Source organism: Pinus tabuliformis, chromosome Q (assembly GCF_031772625.1).
Source record: "Pinus tabuliformis cultivar Carrire ecotype Pingquan chromosome Q, CPIR1, whole genome shotgun sequence".
Classification (NCBI taxonomy): Eukaryota; Viridiplantae; Streptophyta; class Pinopsida; order Pinales; family Pinaceae; genus Pinus; species Pinus tabuliformis.
In genome coordinates, this window is record NC_142296.1 from 25,499,494 (window position 1) to 25,521,210 (window position 21,717).

The 21,717-nt window shown below is 35.2% G+C and overlaps 1 protein-coding gene across 1 annotated transcript in view; it reads left to right on the forward strand.

The window, feature by feature from the left end:
* The window catches only part of LOC149218095 (acyl-CoA-binding domain-containing protein 1-like), a 46,803-nt gene extending 35,260 nt beyond the window's left edge, over positions 1-11,543 (forward strand). Inside the window, exons 5-6 of the mRNA XM_089383808.1 lie at positions 7,587-7,684; positions 11,016-11,543. Of these exons, the coding sequence (XP_089239934.1) occupies positions 7,587-7,684; positions 11,016-11,183 (266 nt within the window). The 3' untranslated portion in view covers positions 11,184-11,543. The remainder of the gene's footprint in view (positions 1-7,586; positions 7,685-11,015) is intronic.
* Positions 11,544-21,717: the final 10,174 nt, after the last annotated feature.

The following is a 21,717-nucleotide window of genomic DNA, read 5'->3' on the forward strand; positions in this document are numbered from 1 at the left end:
TCATTTTCCTTAGTAAGGGAGCCCTTTGATAAGAATTTAACGAGGGAAAATTGGAGTGAAAAATCTTTGTTGTTTGTGTGCAAATTTTTTGAGTATTTCTTGCTCGGTAAAATATTTTTTAGGGATAACTAGTTGCAAAGAAACAAAAATATGAAACTAATGCTTAGAATTAAACACTTAAGTGCTATCAATTTTTCATAAATTATACTTACATTCCCACGAATCCCTAGCACCCTTTTGCTTTACTTCGGTAAAATACTAAAATACTTCCAATGAGGATATTATGAACACTAGAAATACCACTTTGAGTAGCTATGAATACTGCAAAGGTAGTAAATAAATCCACTCACCAAAAAAATCTGATGTCCACAACTATCGTCTTTCTAGAAATGCACCAAGTCTTGCTCTCAATGCTCCAAAACACAAGTAAAATGCTTATTGATGCAGTGCGAAGCTCCTCTTGTTGAAGAGTGTGAAAATTGAGTGAATGAAGTGTTTTTTTTTTATAGAAAGGAGTCTATTAGGATTTGTAGAGAATTCTATTTTTTGTTGAAATGAATGTAAAATTAGGTTAATTAGTTTGTGGAGTGAATTAGAATTAAATTTAATTATAAATTTCACTTTTCTTGGCTTTAAAAGGGTCCCATGCCCTTCATGGGTACTCGAGTGAGTTTGCAAAAGCAAAAAATTGCATTGAAACATAATGGAGTTGGTCTGAAATGGCATTGAAACGTTATTGATCATGTGGTATTGTGTTTTCAAATTGTGAAACGTTGTACGGTACAATTGACAAAGTTTCAATTTTGTTTCAAGCAAGTTTCCACGTTTGGTGGACTTTTTGGTATTGGTACAACACCTTTGGGGGTTGTTTCTTGCAACATAGTTTTAACTATCTTGATTATTCATGTTCTCCTCTGGCATGGGCCCACTATAACATCTAGTCGATTCTCAAATTAAGGGTGAGTCATATTTGACCAACTATATGACTATCATGATTGGGCACATCTTCTCCAAGCTTCATGCTACAATCCTTTATTTATGGCTTTTTGATGAGATTGAACGAAGGCATCTCATTGTTAGGGAACAAGTAAGCTTTTCTTCAAAATCCCAAACTACTGATCATATTTTCATGCTTTAGGCATTATTGACAAGTCTTGTCATCACTCTTTGAAAGCTCTTTGTTGTTTTGTGGAATTTTGGAAGCAGGGAATTTTTTATGGGCGGAATTTCGCTAATTGGCTATTTTTTGGACATTTTCTTTAAAAAATGTTCATTTGGTGAAAAATTCGCCTGTTTTTTACATATATATGATTAAATTGGTTATATTTGCCAAAAATTTACCAATTTAAATAGTAAATTCCATATTTTTTTATTGAATATTCACCTACATTCTATATGCATGATTTTTCAAATCTAAATAGTCACCTATAATACTATACATAGGCATAACATTCGAATCCTTAAAAGTACTTTGTTTGGAAGGTGCTTTACTTTGTCACGAGAGAGACATTGTTTCCTACACCTTTTTTTGGACAACTCGTCTAAAGTAGACCTCATGGACTCGTATTTAGACCCATAATTTTCTACATGGTTATATGTGTGGATACCAAGCTTACTCAAGTCGAATAGGGCCCGCACCTAGAGAGTTCATTCCCTCTTGTTCCATGACATCATCAATTCAAAGAGGATGATCCAATTCAAGTGCTCCTTAGACAAAAGGATGTTGCTTGGCACATCTAAATAGTGTATTGGAAGGGTGTTGATGATCTAGACATATGGCTATTGATTGGAAAAGTTGAGGCACCTATAAGTAACACATGTGGGCACATCTTGAGGTGCAAGTTGAAGCAATGGCCACAAAAGAGCAAAGTGCTAAGTAGGGATACCTATCTGTTCTAGAGGTTGAGTCCCTTGATGTTTGAACTCTATGTAGGAAAGAAACCAAACAAAAGATGAGCCTTAAATTTCGCTTGGATGATACGCTGGGGTACTATGTGTTTTGTGTTGGATGATGCAGATGAGAAGAAAGATTTCTATTCTTGATCCTTGCCTAGTCGTTCTATAGCAAACTCTTTCCCTAAATAGCCAAGCCATATAGGACCATAGGTTTGGTGATTATATCTAGGAGGTGCACTTTGGACAAGATGTCTTGGAACTAGTACTGGAAAAATTGTTTCTTAAGTTAATGGAGCCATATCCCTTACTGAGTTGGGATTGGAGGGCATTAAACTTGCTAAAACAAGGTCCCTCAAATTGGACCCCAGATAGGTGTAAGCTGTCATGATCTCAATCTACCCCGATTCCCACCAAGAAGTAGAAATGTAAGTTAGAAAGCATTCACTTATGCTTTGAATATCATAACCTTGGTTTTAAGTTGACTGTCAATTGTTGAATGTCATCAAAGCTGGTGAGGGCATCATTTTGTTTCTGTTTGTCCATAGGTGAGGAGGTCAGTGGCATCAGAACATGGATGGAGAGGAATACATAAATTAGTACATTATTTAGTTCCTAGGAAGCAACTGTCATCGTTTTGAGTGTTCTCATGGAGGAAGGATTCCGATTATTCAATGAACATCCTTAAAAGGGTCCAAAATTTTATGCACTACTTGGAGATGGGAAAGAACTGACTTGTAAAGTCTCACGATGGCTGCTAGGATGGTCTTCGAGGTACCAATGTCTTGAAGCCTCCAAAACAAAGACTCTCTTAGCATCATGTGAATCCTCCATTCAAATTTCTTCCCCACGACATTGGGTGTCAGGAGAGTTGGGTTTCCTCGCCCTTTTATCATCCTCATAGGATCATGTAGCCCTGCTCACTTGGCCTTGCTTACTCACTAGATGACATCATTTGACAGTACATTGAGCCCTTTATAGTGAGTGGTGGTGACTCTGATGAGGAGCCTGCTTGCTGGCTACCACACTTAGCTTCAGCTTTGAGCACCAGTAGACTTTGACATCTCTCAATTTATATTGAGCATGGGCTCATTTGATTTTTTAGCATTTTCAAAACTTGTATCTTGTACATCTTCTTTTAGCTAAGCTGCTTTCGCACTCTTACTATGTATACAACTGAATGCACTTTTCAGTCCCATTTGACCTACTTATTGTGGTTATTCATTATTTTATTTATTCTCTGAGATTTATTTATTTATTTATAAATATTTTATAGCTGTCCCTGATCTGCCTTCCCTTGAAAATTTAGGGGGTGTGCTCTAGCCATATCCAACACCTGTCACCCAATACTTGTTGTTGCCTCATTCCTGAAACTTTTGCAACTTAGTTTAGAATGCTTGTTTTATTTGCAAGTCTTCATTTCTCTGTACCTTTTTCTAGACCATCATTGTCTTTAACAATTTGGTATCTACAATATTTTGTGAAGTAGAAAATTCAGTGTGTAGCCAATCTTGGGTAACATGAGTGTCACGGTTACATGTTGATAGTTGGGTTTTAGAATTAAAAAATGGGAATGGGTAGAGGAAGTGTTAGGTCATTATCTCTAACCAACTTTTTTGAGTTTTACCAGTAGGTTGGCCAAGTTTTCCATGTTGGCCGATGGGTTGATTATTTTGAGTCAATTAGTTGTGTTAGTTGAGTCAGTTATGAAATGAATAATGTAACTGAGTTGATGCAAATATGAGTGTAGTTAAGGAGAGAGTGAGGTCTCCTGTATGGTAAAACTCATGAATAGAAAGTATATACAGTCAAGAGGAGTATATTGATATACAAAGAGCATTGGTTCCGTTGCTAGTACTAGCTCAAACTCCAGTCAAGAAGATGGATAAAACTCTTGCAGGTCAGGATGGTGAGTAAGACAGTTATAGAGAGGCATTGAAGATTAGTAGGAAAAGAAGATGGTCAACTACCTTATAAGTTATGGCAGAAGAAATAGTGTCTTTATACAAACTACATTAAGGTTCTTAGAAACTCAGAAAATTGTAGAAACTCGGACTGGGGAAATTTCAACTTGATTATGGTAAATTTTCAACGGAGAAGAATTGCAATCTTCTGGATATAGAAACTAAGAAAGCTTAAAGCTCTGTGGACATTGACAATGTTTGTAAGTCGAAGCATGATGTATTCTTTGATATTGTGCCAATTTGGTCACCTTCTGATAAGTGGATAAAATTGCTACCATCTTGTTATTTGATGAGAACAGGCATTAAGTTGGCAATGGAGAGTCATTACAAATTTAATGCAGACAAAAGAGAACTGGAGCTTTTGGAGGGTCAGTTAGCAGGATAAGTCAAAATTTTGCTACTTGTTTAGTGCAGGTTAAAAGAAAATTGATAGAACAGGGGTAGGTGGGAAGAATAGATTAACTAGCTCCTGGAAGCACATCCCTTGTTGATAGAAAGAAAGCAACTACGTGACCAACCTGGCCTTACATGACACATTAAAATTTAAAAATATTTTCCAACTCAATTATCATCCTATGGAATTTGGATGCCCTAGACAGATAATTGCTGACGATGCCAAAGCCATCTGATGCCATAATCCAATTCTGTCAATACTATAATATTATCTGGGGCCATTCAACAGCTTATCATTTTCAAAGAAACGGATTAGCAGAAACTTCAAATAAAAATTTAATTAAAATCGTTAAAAGAACATTATCTTTCTTTAAAGAACTATGTCAGAATCTTGTTAATAATTTGGATGCTGAATTCTTGGTATGAGAATAAAACTGCTATGCCTCTACACAACGTTTGCAAATCATGATGCCTAGTGTGACTACATAATGATACATTGATGTCTGTACTCTGTTGAATATCTTCTTTGGTGCCTCTGTTTTGTTTGTGGTTTCTTCCTCTGGATCCTGTATGGAAACAATTCTTCTTCTGAGACTTTGATATGGCTCTTTGAAAACATTCATGAATGTCGGTACCCTCCAGTCATTCCTCTCCAATCACATATATTTGAAAAGCCTTTTCAATTTGATGTTTCCCATTATTGTTCAGGAGCATCCTGCTTTGATACCATGCCAAGTTTGGATTATATAGCAAGAACCAGAAACATGATAAAAATGGTCTCAGGTAGAAGAATATGCTTTTATTATCATGAAGTCACTGAATACATTGACATTGAATCTCTTTTATAGAGTTCATATGTGATTGGATAACGTAAATTACCTAATATAACTGCTTTTTATCAACAATCCTATTAATGACACTTTTTAAGGTTAATCCTGATGGCTAGTCACTTATACAGCGTTGACTTGATGTTGGACTACAGGAAACATGTTAAAGACCTTGCATCTGAAACTGGCAATATTGACATCCTAATATACATATGAGATTGCAGCGAATGCTTGAAATCCATCAAAATCCTTGCATTTGAAATCTGGTCATTTTGACTCCCTGTATCAGGAACTACCTGTTTTGATCATTGTTTGAGTGTGTAACATTCTAGAAAGGGAGAGTATGTAATTAATTTTCAGGACATTAAATAGCCCCTGTACTGATAATCACTTGCTAAGATGACATGCTTAGATAGATTGATAGATTTTATCAAGTCCTGCTGATGGAAACCAGCCAATGGGATTCTGAGATACAATATATCGTATCCAACCAGCTGTGAAGGCACAAGGTAAAAAAGGCCCTGTGCCCCAAAGAAGAAGAAGAAAATAACACTGTTTGAAATTAGGTCTAGAGATTGTCTCAGGGAACTCTTAAAATGAGAAATCTATAAGTAATCCCAAGTTTTAGAGACTGAAAAGGCAAAATTCTTTAGGAGACAAAGTTCCATATCACCGGGTCTGAGGTGGAAAGTGCAATCATGCTCCTGTGCTTGGGTTGAATGATCAAGACAGACAATGGGAACACAAGTCACTCTCTTGCTATGCTGAATGTATTCAGGGTCAGGCTGCAGTGAAACTACTGAAACTGAAGGAGCCAAAGAAACACTTTCTAGCATCTAAGGCTGAAGGTAGAAGAGAAGAAGCTTGTGATACATTGCCCCAGTTGTAGCACGCTAGTCCTCTAGGGTTAGATCCTCCTTTGGGTTTCCTTCTTTGATTAGGTATACAAGGTCCAGAGATTGAGTTCTCTCGAGATAACTTGCCCTCTAATAAACCAAGTGTTCATCTCAAGGTTCCAAGTGATGGAATAAGGCAATTGAGAGATAAAGAAGACGCCAAAAGTCACACTAGAGTTCCCAAAATTGATAAAGTAGCTAAATTAGGGTTGCTTCGCATGAGAGACTTTTCCACTCAAGTTTCTGTGATGTGCATGGACCAAACTAGAGTAGATCTGACCTTTTCTCTCTAGATAAGGCACACTATGCATGGGTGAAGTGCAATAGGAGAGAGAATATTCGCTTTAATTTAAGTATTGAACACATTATTAAATGCAAAAACTCACTGATGACTAATCACTAACCAAACAATAGTCTGAAAATAGAACTGCTAAAATTACAAACCTTTAAATTAAGAAAATGAAAAAAAAGATGGCTTATCACAACTTCTAACGTTTCTGGGCTGCTGTCACCGAGCTGGCCGAGTAGGCTCGGACTCAGCCGAGCCAGCCGAATCGTTAGACAACTCAGCCGGCTCGGTAATAACCCAGCCGGCCGAACGGTTCGAAGGCCAAGTCGACCCGGTGGGGGCATGACTTGGACCAACTTGGCCGAATCGGTTTCGAGCCGGCCGTTTTTCAAAACAGTGGTTCAAATATATAATAAACAACTGGTACTAACATAACTTTTTGACTTTGTTTCTCAAGCAATTTGTTTATCATTTTTATGAGGTCATTTGTCATGCAATGGACATGTCTATGACTTGCATTCTATATTAGGGGACTTGGATGCTTATGACATGAGCAAGGGCTCAAATACTTATGACACAAGTAAGGAAACCTTGAAAAATGTTTTATTAGTTTCCCAACCGAATCGTTAGACAACTCAGCCGGCTTGGTAATAACCCAGCCAGCCGAACGGTTCGAAGGCCAAGTCGACCCGGTGGGGGCAGGACTTGGACCAACTCAGCTGAGTCGGTTTCGAGCCGGCCGTTTTTCAAGACAGTGGTTCAAATATATAATAAACAACTGGTACTAACATAACTTTTTGACTTTGTTTATCAAGCAATTTGTTTATCATTTTTATGAGGTCATTTGTCATGCAATGGACATGTCTATGACTTGCATTCTATATTAGGGGACTTGGATGCTTATGACATGAGCAAGGGCTCAAATACTTATGACACAAGTAAGGAAACCTTGACAAATGTTTTATTAGTTTCGAAATGTAATTCATAGAGGTTTGGAAAAACTTGAGGCAGATGGTTGTTTTGGGATTGGAAAATCATTTTGGGCAGTTCTTTGGAAAAATGTTCAAATTATGAATAATAGTAATTAGAAGCTTCCCTGGACATTAGATTTATTTTTTCATACTAATTATGTTGAGAAAACATGTCTTTTAACTGATCCTCACATTCATTGTTGTTGCTCTGTATTTTTTCTGTTTAAGCGTTAGACAGGGTATTAATATGCCTTGGCATGTAATGTGATGATTTACTGGGATTATGTTATGAATATAATTAATTAATTAATATTTAACAACACATTACCCCTACTAAGATTTTGGAAATGCAGATAGTCAAGGCAGAACTCCATTACACTGGGCTGTAGATCGCGGCCACATGGAAGTTGTGGAGCATCTCCTTTCCAGGGGTGCAGATGTCAATGCAAAGGTAAAACCATTATCCTTAGTGCTGTAGTGCATGTGTTGACACATATGCATGTATGTTTCTCTATTTGCCATTTCAATATTTTTTACAAATCTATGTTTTATAAAAGAGACAATTGTTAGCAACCAACAATTTTTTGGATGGCCATCGACACTTCTGAAAGCAATAATTTCTGATAATCAGGATTTTAGAAAGTATTTTCAACATGTAGAACATGATTTTAAATTAAGAAACTTGTATTTAAAAATTAAAACCTACTATCGATATGTACTATGGCAGAATAATGGCAATATGTACTATGGTAGATTCGAGGGCTCAAAGTAGAGTTATTTGGATTTAGTGTCAATAGTTAATTGCATACTCTAGATCAAAGGGGGATGTCAGACTAGAAATGTTATATCTTCCTGGCATACATAGTCGATAGGAGCTTTGGTACATACATATAATCTTGCATTATTAGCATCCTTACCTGATCTTAGTGGCCTCAAGATTGTTGACTGGATTTTGTGTAACCTTTATTGTGCACAGGAAAGTCCTTGAATGTGATCCACTGTGCATGGCATAAATGGAAAATAATAGGAGCAGATAGAGCTTTATTTATGGATAACTGAATGCTGGAGCAAATAATAGAATAGAATCTAGATCTCTATTAATAAATGAATGGAAGTACAACAGTGTCTCGACAGCAGCCCATGGGTAAAACCCCATGGGTCAAGCCTAGGGCTTTCCCCATTCTGACCTGACTACAAATACTACCTATAAATTTTGATGGAAATCACTTTCTTTTAAATTTAATAAAATTGACTTATGTTTTGTATGTTGAATTCCATTCCTTGATTGCTGGACCCATGCCAGTGTTTTCTTAACCTTATGAACTTGTCCACATGTACTAGGGATTAGTGTTTACATATTTTTAGAGAAGATGTGCACAAACGTAAGAATAGAGGATATTAGTAATAAAATATCTATTAAGTAGATTCGACATTATAATGTCACACACATTTTTATATGTGCTTGTGTTGGTCAGATTCGACAAGTTATAACTGACCAACTACTAACTAATCACTAACATTAATGTGTTTTTTAAACAAAACAAAATATATTTACATTAAAATATACGAAAAATTACAAAGGCCACAAGCCCATTGTCAATTTATCAACAAATACAACACATATACCACTTTTAAGATTGATTGCGTATGCAACACAAACTAATACCCAAAGTTGTGAATGTCATTTAAAGAAAGCAACAATCATAACAACTTCACTGTCCAAAGGTAGATAGAAGAATACCTTAACAAGAAATTAGCTAGGTTAGTCCTTCTTTCTTCCCTTAGTTGCTATGCCATTAAAAATGTTGCTACTGTCGTAACTTTGATACGTTTTCTTCAATATCACACATCATTGGCAAGCCATTTTCAGCATGCACAAGGAGAGTAACCAAAGAGTGATATGGTGGTATTTGATCTTTAAAAAAGTACTCTTGAACCTCAACAGTTTGTGTCTTTGAATTTTTCATGGGCATAATTGCCAATGATGCTTTCTTTTTAGATATTCTGCTTAATTTGAGGTACAGTCATCTTAACTTTCCCAACTCTCATCTAGACAATATCTCTCAAGCTTCTTCAACAACACTTTTAAATTCTTTCAAGATTGATTTTTCTTCACAAAATCAGTGAAATGATCATCAACAAATAAAGGATGAGGAGATTTGTGAAATTATTTCCACAATTTTCTCAACCATGGTATTCATGCCATTGTAAACCTCTTCCAATAAAAGTTTGTACATGTCGGCACTTAGAGCATCTCACATGCAGGGATGTGAATTTGAGTAAAAAGTCAAGAAATCTATTTTGCTCCACCAATACTCATCAATACACAATTTGTGCACCATAGTTCCCTGCTTTGAATCTGCCTGTCTCCACACAACACAAATTGACTCACTAAGGCAGTGCAACCTGATGAAGTTTGAGGCACATCTTATATCAGTGACTTTTAACAACTCGAATCTGGAGTATTCTCAAAATATTGCTTGAGACAATTGTTATCCTCCCCACCCAGGTTCAATTGCCTCAAATGACATGTTGAGCTCATATCAAGCATTATTTTTGTATGGCCTTGAGCCCTATGGAATATCTTATCCTTGCCTATGGGCTGGAGGGTGGGATGCTTTGTCACATGGAAACTATATATCTAGCTTTGTTGTTTTTATAATAACAAAAAATGGACTCTAACAATTATTTTTATTTTTTTATGAAAAAATTGACCCTAACAATAAAAATTCATTTGTAACTGCTTGAGATTTGATGAGATTCGTTATATTTTGAAAAATATTGCCGAACTTGGTGACTAAGCCTGGAGGCAAAGAGTTGAATGGATCATTGAATCAAACAAGGTGGCATGGATCAGAACATGCATTGAAGTAGGTTGGCCTTAAGTTTCTAGTGTGGGCTGTGCAATGTTGTTGTACTGGGGTTAATGTTGTTGATGCACGTGGGGCCCTAAAATCCTTATTCTTAGCTGTGTGATTTTGCAGCATTATTACTTTGGTTAAGGGAAAGTATCTTATTAAGTGTGAAAGTCTATCCTCTCCTGTACATGTGTGCTCTTGTTTCCAACATAGGTGGCATAAGCATTCCCAGAAGAAAGTGTAGGTGGTGTATTTGAAAGTCCTATTGACCAGTCTTTTGTCCTTGGTGGACATTAGATAACTTTGACTGCTTTTTGTCATCTATGGACATTAAGATAACTACTTTCTTAGCTTTTTCTTCCTTCAGATAATCTACATAAAGCGATTATGGAATTTAGCCTTTTTTGGCTGTCAATGAAATTGCGTCTTTTTTCAGTGTTCAATGTCGAATATAGGGTAAATATAGTTGTTCAGTTTCCCCCTTCTTTTCTTGTCTTGGTCTTGAACTTCTTTTCCACCTTGGCACATCTGTTCTTCTGAATGTTGTTGATAAATGAAGCGAGGTAATGAATGTTGCCCCCATTGCGTCTTTTCTTTTTTCAAAACGTTAATTGCATTATTGATTTTCCAGAGTCAAAGACAAGCCTCATATCACAGCACCCAGAGTGGTTTTTAGTAATTTGACTTTCCCATCGTGATATTTGCTTCTGATATTTCTGACTTATAGTCCTATTTTTTTCCTTTTTGACGTGCATGTATGGTAGGTCAAAACAAAGGTAACATGTAGTCCTTTAGGTATCACGCCCTTTTAGAGTTGCCTATGTTTATTGTTTGGTATAAAATAGCTTGAGAAGCTTGTATAGTTCAAAATGAGTTATAACATGCTGTCCACGAGTACTTATGTGTCGTTGATGCCTTCTTCAGGATATGGAAGGACAGACGACGCTTCATTATGCGACAATGTGTGAGAGGGAGGGCATTGCTAAGTATCTGATAAAACATGGTGCAGATCCATCTTCTAAGGACAATGATGGTGTCACGCCTTACAATCTCTGCCCCAAAGATTGGGACTGGTTGTCTGAAAATGCCTGATTGATCTGTAATATGATATTCTGTCTAATATATATGACACTATGCGTACATATGATATGTATAAAGTTAATGTGCTACTTGCACTTGCTACAATACTTCTCACTCTGATGGATATGATGTGGAGAATTACGGAAAGTACCAATTTGATTAATTTGCCACCAAACATTATGTTATAGCTTACCAATTGACGTAGGCTCTAACCTAATGCTGTCTGAAAATTGGTGTCAAAATAGATTGGGAATACTTGCAAAACATGATGGTGTGCCTAGCAGTTTCAACTACTGGAAATGCAAAATTTGGTTTCTTTCTATGTAAGAAAGAGCAATATATATCTAAATGTCTATTTTACGATTAGGATAAGTGGAAAGGCAGACCATTTCAGTATTTCTTAAGATATGAATGCGTCCATGATTATGCTTTTTTATATCAGGATGAACAAATAAAATGGGAAGGGAATGCAGTATTTAGTGATTTTTTTGTTATTTAGGGTATGCAGTATTTAGTGAATTTTTGTTATTTCTATATTTTATTGAACACTGTTATTTTGCGAGGTTGTCTTTAATGTGAATGCATTATCATATGTTTCCTTACATTTGGAGGGACAAACAATTTGAAGAATTTGTGAAAATTTTTGCAGGTGCACTCTTTGTTTATGGATAGGGTATACAGTTTTTGTAAATCCTTATTTCTAGATTTTCTTGAACTCTGGTAGAGGTTGTCTTGTATATGTATTTGCAGTCATATGTTACGGTATATCTGGCAGGACACAATTTCAGGATTTTGGAAGGTGTTTGCCAGTCCTGTCTTTGATTAGTAAAGCCAATCATAAGTACTTGCATTGTCTTCTAGTATTTCTTATATTGTCCCTTTAGTAATGGTGCATTTTATTGTAGGTGCTTAAATTAAGTCGTGAATATAGCAGTTCCAGTGAGCAGGTGACACGTTTCCTATGGTTCTTAGTGTCACTCTGCACTGTTACATTTTTAAATTCCAAGGAAATCAGTACCGTGATTCGAAATCCATTTATATGTTAATTAGATAACCATTTTCTTATAACATGTATATCTTAAACATGTGCCTTTTGTCTTTGAAAGGTGCGGAGGTTTGATATGTTCAACCTTGTTAGCTTGTACATAAACATGATGTTAGGGCTCCCTTGGACACTTCAAATCTTATTCCCAACTGGAATTTTCCAGTTTGATTTGGTTTCCCGACTTGACCAAATCCTGCCCATAGATTCATGATGACTGGCTCCTTTGTGTTTTTGTTTGGACACTTCAAATCTTATTCCCGACTGGAATTTTCAAGTTTGATTTGGTTTCCTGACTTGGACCAATTTCTGCCTATGATCTCGTAGAGACTGGCTCCTCGTGTTTTCCTTTTGCACTAAAGAGGTCGTGCATGGTTCCTAGATGTCGACATTCATTATTGTGTTGGTTTGACAATTTTCCTTGCTCATGCTTTATTTCAAAGCATGAAATTTTTTTGGTTGCAAACCTTTTCAATTCTGCCTTTCTCCTTGCTGAATTCTCGAAGTTTTACTCTTGATTCCCTGAATTATCCTGTTATTATGGGCTTTTAGCCTTAGGATCTGAATATATTGATGACCTGAAGTATTTCTCCATCTTGATGCTTTGCTTTGTTTTAAGCTTGCATCTCTAGAATTGTGGTCCAATTTGATTTGGGTTGGTTAGAATTGTGGTCCAATTTGATTTGGGTTGGTTAGCCTCTCTAAAATGTTTAACTTCTTAGTCTATGTTTCCTCTTTTTTGTTCTTTCTTTATTGCTTTTTTTCCACTATTATTGACCACAAGTGACATCTAAAGTCTTTTGATCTCTAGTTTTTGGCATGATATGGCTAGGTCCTAGCCATAAGTGCTAGCTTTGTACATGTTTCCTCTTTTTCGTTTTTGTTTTATTGCTCTATATTTTTTATCCCTATTGTTGACCAGTTGAAATTTGGAGTCTTTTGATCTCTTGTTTTGGCCAAAACATGGCTAGGTTGCTTATAATACACTTTTGTCGCACATAGTGTCTAGGCATTGCGACAACGGCTTAGATCGGGGGCTGTCACCTTGATCCTCAATCTCTCCGTTTAAATTGTCTCTCAATCACAGACTAAGGGGGGTAGATCTTAAAGAAATGGAATGAATGAGAATTAGTTGGGAACCAACCAGTTCGGAAGACATAGTTAAACAATCAAGTACTTGTTTTAGATGATTGATACCAATGCCTTATGGAGTCAACTATCTTGCGAGGAAATTTAAGACCAAGTAATTGATGAGCAATTATTGCTTGGATGAATAATTACTTTATATGAAATGCAGATTCTAAAACTAATGTGAGATGCAAGAATGTTGGTTAATTTTAGTTAAATATCTATCTAAGTTTTAACTCTTTGATCATTTCTATATTAAGCCTAATTTTGTAGTAACTCTTCGATCATTTCTATATTGAGCCTAATTTTGTAGTAAGTGACAGAAAGAAGATAAGGTGAAGCACACTAAGTTGTGATTAATGATACATCTCCTGAAAACTTAACATACTCTATGCTTCCGGCATTGTAGAGAGTTGTGTCTTTGACGACTGTAGGGTCAAACTTCTCAAGCAAAGATGGATGGGTACTTATCTTTCTATCGACCAAACTTATGCTTGAAAATAAATTTTAATTATGTGGGACTAGCTTAATATGCAAATGCACGAGATGATTAGAAGATGGAGCGAGATAAAAGTAGATCAAGGATTTAAATCGCTTATATCACGATTTCTTTCTGAGTTATATGCCAAAGCTTTAATTGTCAAAATAAATGTTCAATTTACAAGACAATGACTTAAACTTCTTAAAACAATCATCTTAGTAATGATATCACAATATGAAATTAAATCACAAGCTTATCACTTCAATTTATCTAAATTTTTTCCAACGCAATTATAGTTCAAAGAGAACAAAAACTACTTCACAATTCTTCAATGTCACCCTCTCCTCAAGAGAATGTTAATTTTATAAATGCTCAAAATACTCATTTTAGTAATCGCAAGATATGCAATTTTCCATAAATCCACGATAGAGTATTCAACAATTACTTGAAAAAAAATCTCAAAGTTAAATATACGAGAAATATCCAATAATTTCAAATAAATAAATCCAATGCCAATGGTCACGGAACTTAACATATAAAAAGCTTAAGCATTTAAATTTCAAAAATTAATTACTAAGAAAAACTATGAAATATAAATGAACTATACAAATACTTCCAAGCAATTCCGGAATTAAAATGATTTTTTTAAGTTACTCCTATCCAATAAATATTTATTTTTCCTATAGTCGAACTTTAGAGATATCAAGAAGTTAGAAAGACCCAAAAACCTTTATCACAAAAAAAACACTTTAGTCATATATTCACTGATTTTAATTGAACTTGATGTGATAAATGATTTAAAGGTAAGAAATAAAAAAAATTATTTTTTTGAAGGACCAATAAATCAATAAAGATTTTGACGTGGAAAATTTATTTTTTTTAAGGGGAAGGGGCCACTTTTAAAAAATTAAAATTTTGTATTAAAATGAAAAAACAAAAATTAAGATTTTGACGTGGAAAATTTATTTTTTTAAAAGGGGAAAGGGTCACTTTTTAAAAAAATTAAAATTTTGTGTTGAAAAAAAAAATTGAATTATATTCCTGTATGGGCCAAAGGCCACTTAAAATGTCTATATGAAGGGAAACTCAATACGGTGAAGGAAAAGCGAAGTCGAGGAACGCAGACCAGGGTAGGTTCGATGGAGCTGTCGAAAGAGGAAGTGACAGGCAAGGGCACGAGCAAGAGAGGAAGTGCAACAGGTTTAGGGTGGATAAGCGGGAGATGGCCGAGTGGGTAAGGAGGTTGTGTGGTAGGGAAGAGGACGCAGGGGGCAGCGGAGAGAGGGATGGTAGCAAGAACAGGTTGCGGAAATAAGAAGAGAAGAAAACGAAGGCAGGAGAATGAAGGGTATGCACGGAGGACGCAGAAAGGAAGAGGGAACATGATGAGGAAATGAGGAGGAATAAGGGAGATGAGGGAAAACACAACAGAAAAGAGAAGGAAAACACAGAGGGAGAGAGAAAAAAAACACAGGCAGAGGAAAGAGGGAGAATAAATAAAGAAAAACACAAAGGATAGAAGCTGTGATTTAGGGAAAAAATCACACAACAAATTAATAGCCATAAGGTAGTAGACATGAGAAAAAATGGTAGCGCAAGGGCCCTAAAAAAAATTCCCAAAAAATTATATTTCACACTGTTCTATATTTGCTTTGAATTTTTCTCAAGATTTACTTATGAAATCCTTATATCTAAATTTGAAACCTTTGGACTGAAAATCGCTTTGAATAATTTGTCGTTGCAAAATGGTATTGAGGTCAAATCTTTCCGTCCAGAGTCTAGATATGGCTTCAAATGGATGGAATCCTTCAATTATGTACTTGCACAATCATAAAATGAAATACCCAAAATCCAACATGTACAAAATAAAATGAAATCTCAGGACCCACATATTAAAAACTTCAGACCTACAAAATTTAATCACATATCTATACAAATAATTCACATATCTATCAGATTTGAGGAGTATGAGTCCAACTCCGCTCTCAGATTTGTAGATTTAAGACTCTTTCTAGTAAGATCTAATAATAATATTTTGAAGATAAATATTTTTTTAAGTTGTAGGTACTAGCTCAGAAAATCCCTGCAAAATATATTTCGTTAGATAATTTCAGAGTTTTAATCTAGAAGGCTGTCTAGATCTTAAGTTTTAGGAGTCGATTGGTCCAATCGAAGACTTCCCCAAACACTCAAAATCTCTGAATAAATACGACTTCTGCACACTTAAAATATAATCCATCAAATTAATAGAGACATAAAATAACGATTAAATTTTCAAAGATTGGAGATACCTGCCAATAGAATAAAAATTTTAATGCTATCTTAAAACTCAACAATTTAAGCAAGATACTTGTGCAATAAATTGATCTATAAGAGCTCTTAACTAACAACTTATAAATAAGATCAACAAAAAATTAAACACGTTATCATAAGATACCAAAGAGGAACAATGCCATCAAGTAAGACTCCAAAGACATTGTGTTATATTATTACAGAGTTTTTTTTTACAAGAGCTTCCAAAACTAATACACGATTTAATAATCGGATAGAATAGAATACACCGACACCGACCTCTAATTTATAGATAAATTCTCCAACTGCTAGGGCTTTGTCTTATCCGAAAATCGCGCTGCTCTCGGCCATCAGAGGCATCAAATCACTTCCTTCTTCTTTTATGCTTTTTGCTCCTCTTCTAGGTGGGCTGTGATGTCAACGATGTGACCACTATAGATTTTCTCTGTGAAGATGTTTGGACGAAAGATCTGAAGAACCTGAAGTATGCCCAATCTTATTCTGAATATACTATGTTAATGGTGATACATAAGCTCAATCTTCTTAACCAAAGTCGACTTGTCTTTAATGGGAAAAGTCACCTCCTTGCGATGAGATGGGAAGTGCTTCAGTGGATCGGGGGATCTGAGAGTTGTGACAAACCCTTTATGCTTTGGTATAACCCGAAGTCTCAAAACTTGTACGTTTTTCATCATTTGCAGCTTATCTTGAAGAGTGGTCTTTTCGATTATGATAGCATCAATCTAGTTAGAGTGTTCAACCTTCAAAGCATGGATTTCCTTGGCATGACTTTACTCCATGGTCAATAATTTATTCTGAAGACATATCTAACTAGCTTCCATATATTTTATCAATCGCACTTGATTTTCCTCCATGGCTAAAAATTTGTTCTGAAGAGAAATCTGACCAACTTCCATGTCCTCCATCATTGTGTTATGATTTACCTGAATAATACTCATTTCTTTCTCACGATGATTCCACATGTCGGTCCTCATAGCCTCCATATTTTGAGCACACTTCTCTACTACGATGGCTATGTGATCAGAGTGATTAATTTTCATTATTTCTATCTCCTCGTCACATTTTTCTAGTTTGGTATACAAAGTTCTCATATCCTTGGCGTAATCAATGATCAAATTTTCTTAATTAAGTTCCATGTCTTTTACCAGTCATGTTTGACTACACTGCATGTCTTTAACCAATTGCTTTAGTTCTTTAATAAGATGCTTATCATTTTCCCTTTCATTGTCGACATTGATTTGACAACTTGTTCCTGCTTTTCCACTATCATGGATTTGTCTTGCAGCGATACAATTGAATTCATCATGAGAACGTTCACAATCCCTGCATTATGACATATTATGATATGGAGAATTGTCTTGAAATATTTGATAGTTGGGTTCTTTACAAGATCACTTTCATCATTTTGCATAGTACTAGGGGCACAAGGAGAGCCACCTTGATCTCCATGTCTCTTTAAAAGCATCGATGATGTCTTGTAAAGAAGCGAAAAAATTATGAGGATAATTATGAAACCAATTTCTAGCATCACCTTCCAAGAAAAGGACAAAGAGTCGCATCTTGACATCTTCCTAATCATACCATGAAGGACTACAATATATTAACATACAACGATTAAACTTTAAGAGATGTTTTGTAGCAGCGATTGCATTATTACCCGCGAACAAAGGCAATTTATTAATTGCATCTTCTCGAAAATCATGAAGAAAGTTAGTAAAGTGACACCGGGCAAACAAGTCATCCATGATGACTTGCTTAAAGGGAAAAGGAGGGACCCAATTGATGCTAGAGAGAGACCCTTTGCTCAAAAAAATCAAGAGATCCCGAAAAAGCGAGCTTCTAGCAGAAAATCTTGTAAGAAAAGAAAGAAGTGGAGTTGCAACTTGAACATGAATTTAGCTCTAAGATCAAAAAGGAAAAAATCGAAAGGTTAGTTAGGGAGAACCGGATGGATACTAGGGAGAGTTTCTTGTCTGAGAAATAATGGATGAATAAGTGGATTCGCCACCCAAACAGGGAATCAATTGAAATTTCTTGGTGCCAAAGGGAAGATGAAAGGATTAGTGAGATGAGAAAAAATAAGGTGATGAAAAGATGAAGAAATATAATGACACTAGAAAATGTGCCATTGATGGGATAAGAAATGATAAAACATTGAAAATATGAAGATGAATGTCGTAAAGCCAAGGTCGAATAAATTGGTCCCTAACAACATCACCAAAAAATATTAACGTTGCCGGTAAAAATGATAAAAATGATATGAGGAGAATGAAGACAAAATGTCGTTGAAGCACAGAGAATAAAATATCCCCGACAACGATGCCAAATCATGTTGTGCCGCTTGACTAGATAATGAATGGCGGAAAATATTAGATGATTAGAAAAATATCGTGAGGAGCAAGGATAGAGAAATTCTATCCCCGACAATGACGCCAAAAAATGTTGTCGCACAGAATGTTTAGGCACCACGATAACGACTCAGATCAAGGTTTGTCACCCTGATCCCCAATCTCTCTGTTTAAGTTGTCTCTTAATAGCATATTAAGGGGGGTAGACCCTAAAGAAATGGAATGAAGGAGAACTAGTTGGGAACCAACCAATTCAGGAGACACAGTTAAGCAACCAAGTACTTGTTTTAGATTTAGCAAGACTTACAAGCTTCAATTAGAATTAGACGATTGATACAAGTGCCTTATGGATTCAACTATCTTGCTAGGAAATTTGGAACCAAGTAATTGATAAGCAAATGCTGCTTGGATGAATAACTATCTTATATGAAATACAAATCCTAGAACTAATGTGAGATGTAGGGATCTTGGTTAATTTTAATTAAATGCCTATCTAAGTTTTAACCCTTCAATCATTTCTATATTGAGCCTAATTTTGTAGTAAGTGGCAGAGAGAAAATAAGGTGAAGCACACTAAGTTGTGATTAATGATATCTTTCTTGAAAATCTAACATCCCCGGTGCCTCCAGCGCTGCAAAGAGTTGTGGCTCTAACCACTGCAAGGTCGTTGTTTTAAGTACTATTAAAACCAAGTTTCCCAAGCAAAAATGGATGGGTACCTATCTTTCTATCGACCAAGCTTATGCTTGGAAGTACATTTTTAATTATGCAGGACTAACTTAATATGCAAATGCAGGAGATGATTAGAAGATGGATTGAGATGAAGCTAGATCAAGGATTTAAAACACTTATATCACGATTTATTTATGAATTATATGCCAAAGCTTTAATTGCCAAAATAAATATTCACTTTACAAGACAATGACTTAAAGATAAACTTCTTAAAACATTCAACTCAATGATGATATCACAGTATAATGCCCAATATGAAATTAAATCACAAGTTGATCACTTCAATTTATCTAAAAAATTTCCAAAGCAATTATAGCTCTAAGAGAACAAAAACGTGTCCACAATTCTTCAATGTCACCATCTCTTCAAGATAATGCCAATTATATACATGCTCAAAAGACCCAATTTAAGAAACGTAAGATATACAATTTTCTACAAGTTTATGAGAGCCTTTCAATAATTAATTGAAAAATTCTCAAAATTAAATATGCAAGAAATATCCAATAATTTCAAGTAAATAAACCCACACTTAACACGATTAAAAATATTTAAATCCAATGCCAATAGTCAGGAAACTTAGCATGCAAAAAACTTAACCACTTGAATTTCAAAAATTAATTACGAGGGAAAACTATGAAATCTAAATGGTAATCAAACAAATACTTCCAAACAATTCCAGAATTAAAATATTCTTCTTAAGTAACTCCAATCAAGAAAATATTTATTTCTCCTATAGTCAAACTTTAGTGATATCAAAAAATTAAGTTGCCTTAGACTATGAAAAAAAATTACCGTTTTTTTTGAAAGGCCTAAAAACCCTTGTCACACAAATCCAAAAAAGTAATTTAATCATATATTTATTGAATTGAATTGAATTTGATGTGATAAATGATTTAAATGTAAAAAAATAAAAAATTTAATATAAACCAATAAATCAATAAAGATTTTGATGTGGACAATTTATTTTTTTAAAGGGGAAGGGGACACTTTTAAAAAATTAAAAAAATTTATTGAAAAAAAAATTTGAATTAGATTCTTGTATGGGCCAAAGGCCACTTAAAAAATTCTAAATTGAAAAAGTTATGAGGGAAAACTCAATACAGTGAAGGAAAAGCGAAGTCGAGGAAGTTGGACGAGGGCAGGTTCGATGGAGTTGTCGGAGGAGGAAGCAACAGGCAAGGGCACAAGCAAAAAAGGAAAGGTAGCAGGTTTAGGGTGGAGAAGAGGGAGATGGCCGCGCAGGTAAGGAGAGGTTGCAGGGCAAGGAAGAGGACGCAGGTGGTAGCGCAGAGAGGGATGGCAACGAGAATAGACCACAAAAATAAGGAGAGAAGAAAACAAACGCAGGAGAATGAAGGGTACGCGGAAAGGAAGAGGGAACGGGATGAGGGAAATGAGGAGGAATAAGGGAGATGAGGGAAAACACAACAGAAAAGAGGAGAAGGAAAACATAGAGGGAGGGAATTAAAAAAAAAAAAAAATCGTAGGCAGAGGAAAGAGGGAGAAGAAATAAAGAAAAACACAGAGGATAGAAGCTGTGATTTAGGGAAAAAAAATCACGCATCAAATGAAGAGCCACAAGGCAACAGAAAGGAGAAAAAATGGTAGCCCAAGGGCCCTAAAAAAAATTCCTAGAAAATTATATTTCAAACTGATGTATTTTTGCTTTGAATTTTTCTCGGGATTTACTTATGAAATCCTTAAATCTAAATTTGAAAACCTCTTTGAATAATTTGTCCCTACAAAATGGTATTAAGGTTTATCTTGCCCTCCAGGGTCTAGATCTGGCTTCAAACTAATGGAGTCCTACATATTTATACCTGCATAATTAGAAAATGAAATACCCAAAATTCAATATGTACAAAATAAAATGAAATCCCAGGACCCAGATATTAAAATCTTGAGACCTACAAAATTTAATTACAAATCTATACAAATAATTCACATATCTATCAAATCTGAGGAGTATGAGTCCAACTCTGCTCCCAGATCTATAGATTTGAGATTCTTTCTAGTTAGATCTAACAATTTAGCACAATATCTTAAAAATAAATAATTTTTTAAGTTTTAGGTACTAGCCGAGAAAATCCCTACAAAATATATTTCGTTAGATAATCTTGGATTTTAATCCGGAAGGCTCTCCAGATCTTAAGTTTCGGGAGTCGGTTGGTCCAACCGAAGACTTCCTCAAACATCCAAAATCTCTGAATAAAGATGAATTTTGCACACTTAAAATATGAGCCATCAAATTAATAGAAGTATAAAATAACGATTAAATCTTCAAAGATTGGAGATACCTGCCAATTGAATAAAAATATTAATAGGCTATTTTAAAACCCTAAAATTTAAGCAAGATATGTTGGAAACAATGTTAATATTGAAAAGGGGGTGAATCAGTGTTAAGGCTAATTTTTACTTCATTATGTCAGTTTACTTTCATTATTTAAACATAACACTCATCCATATAACCAAAAACAATCTATAATGTAGAAGCAACATTAA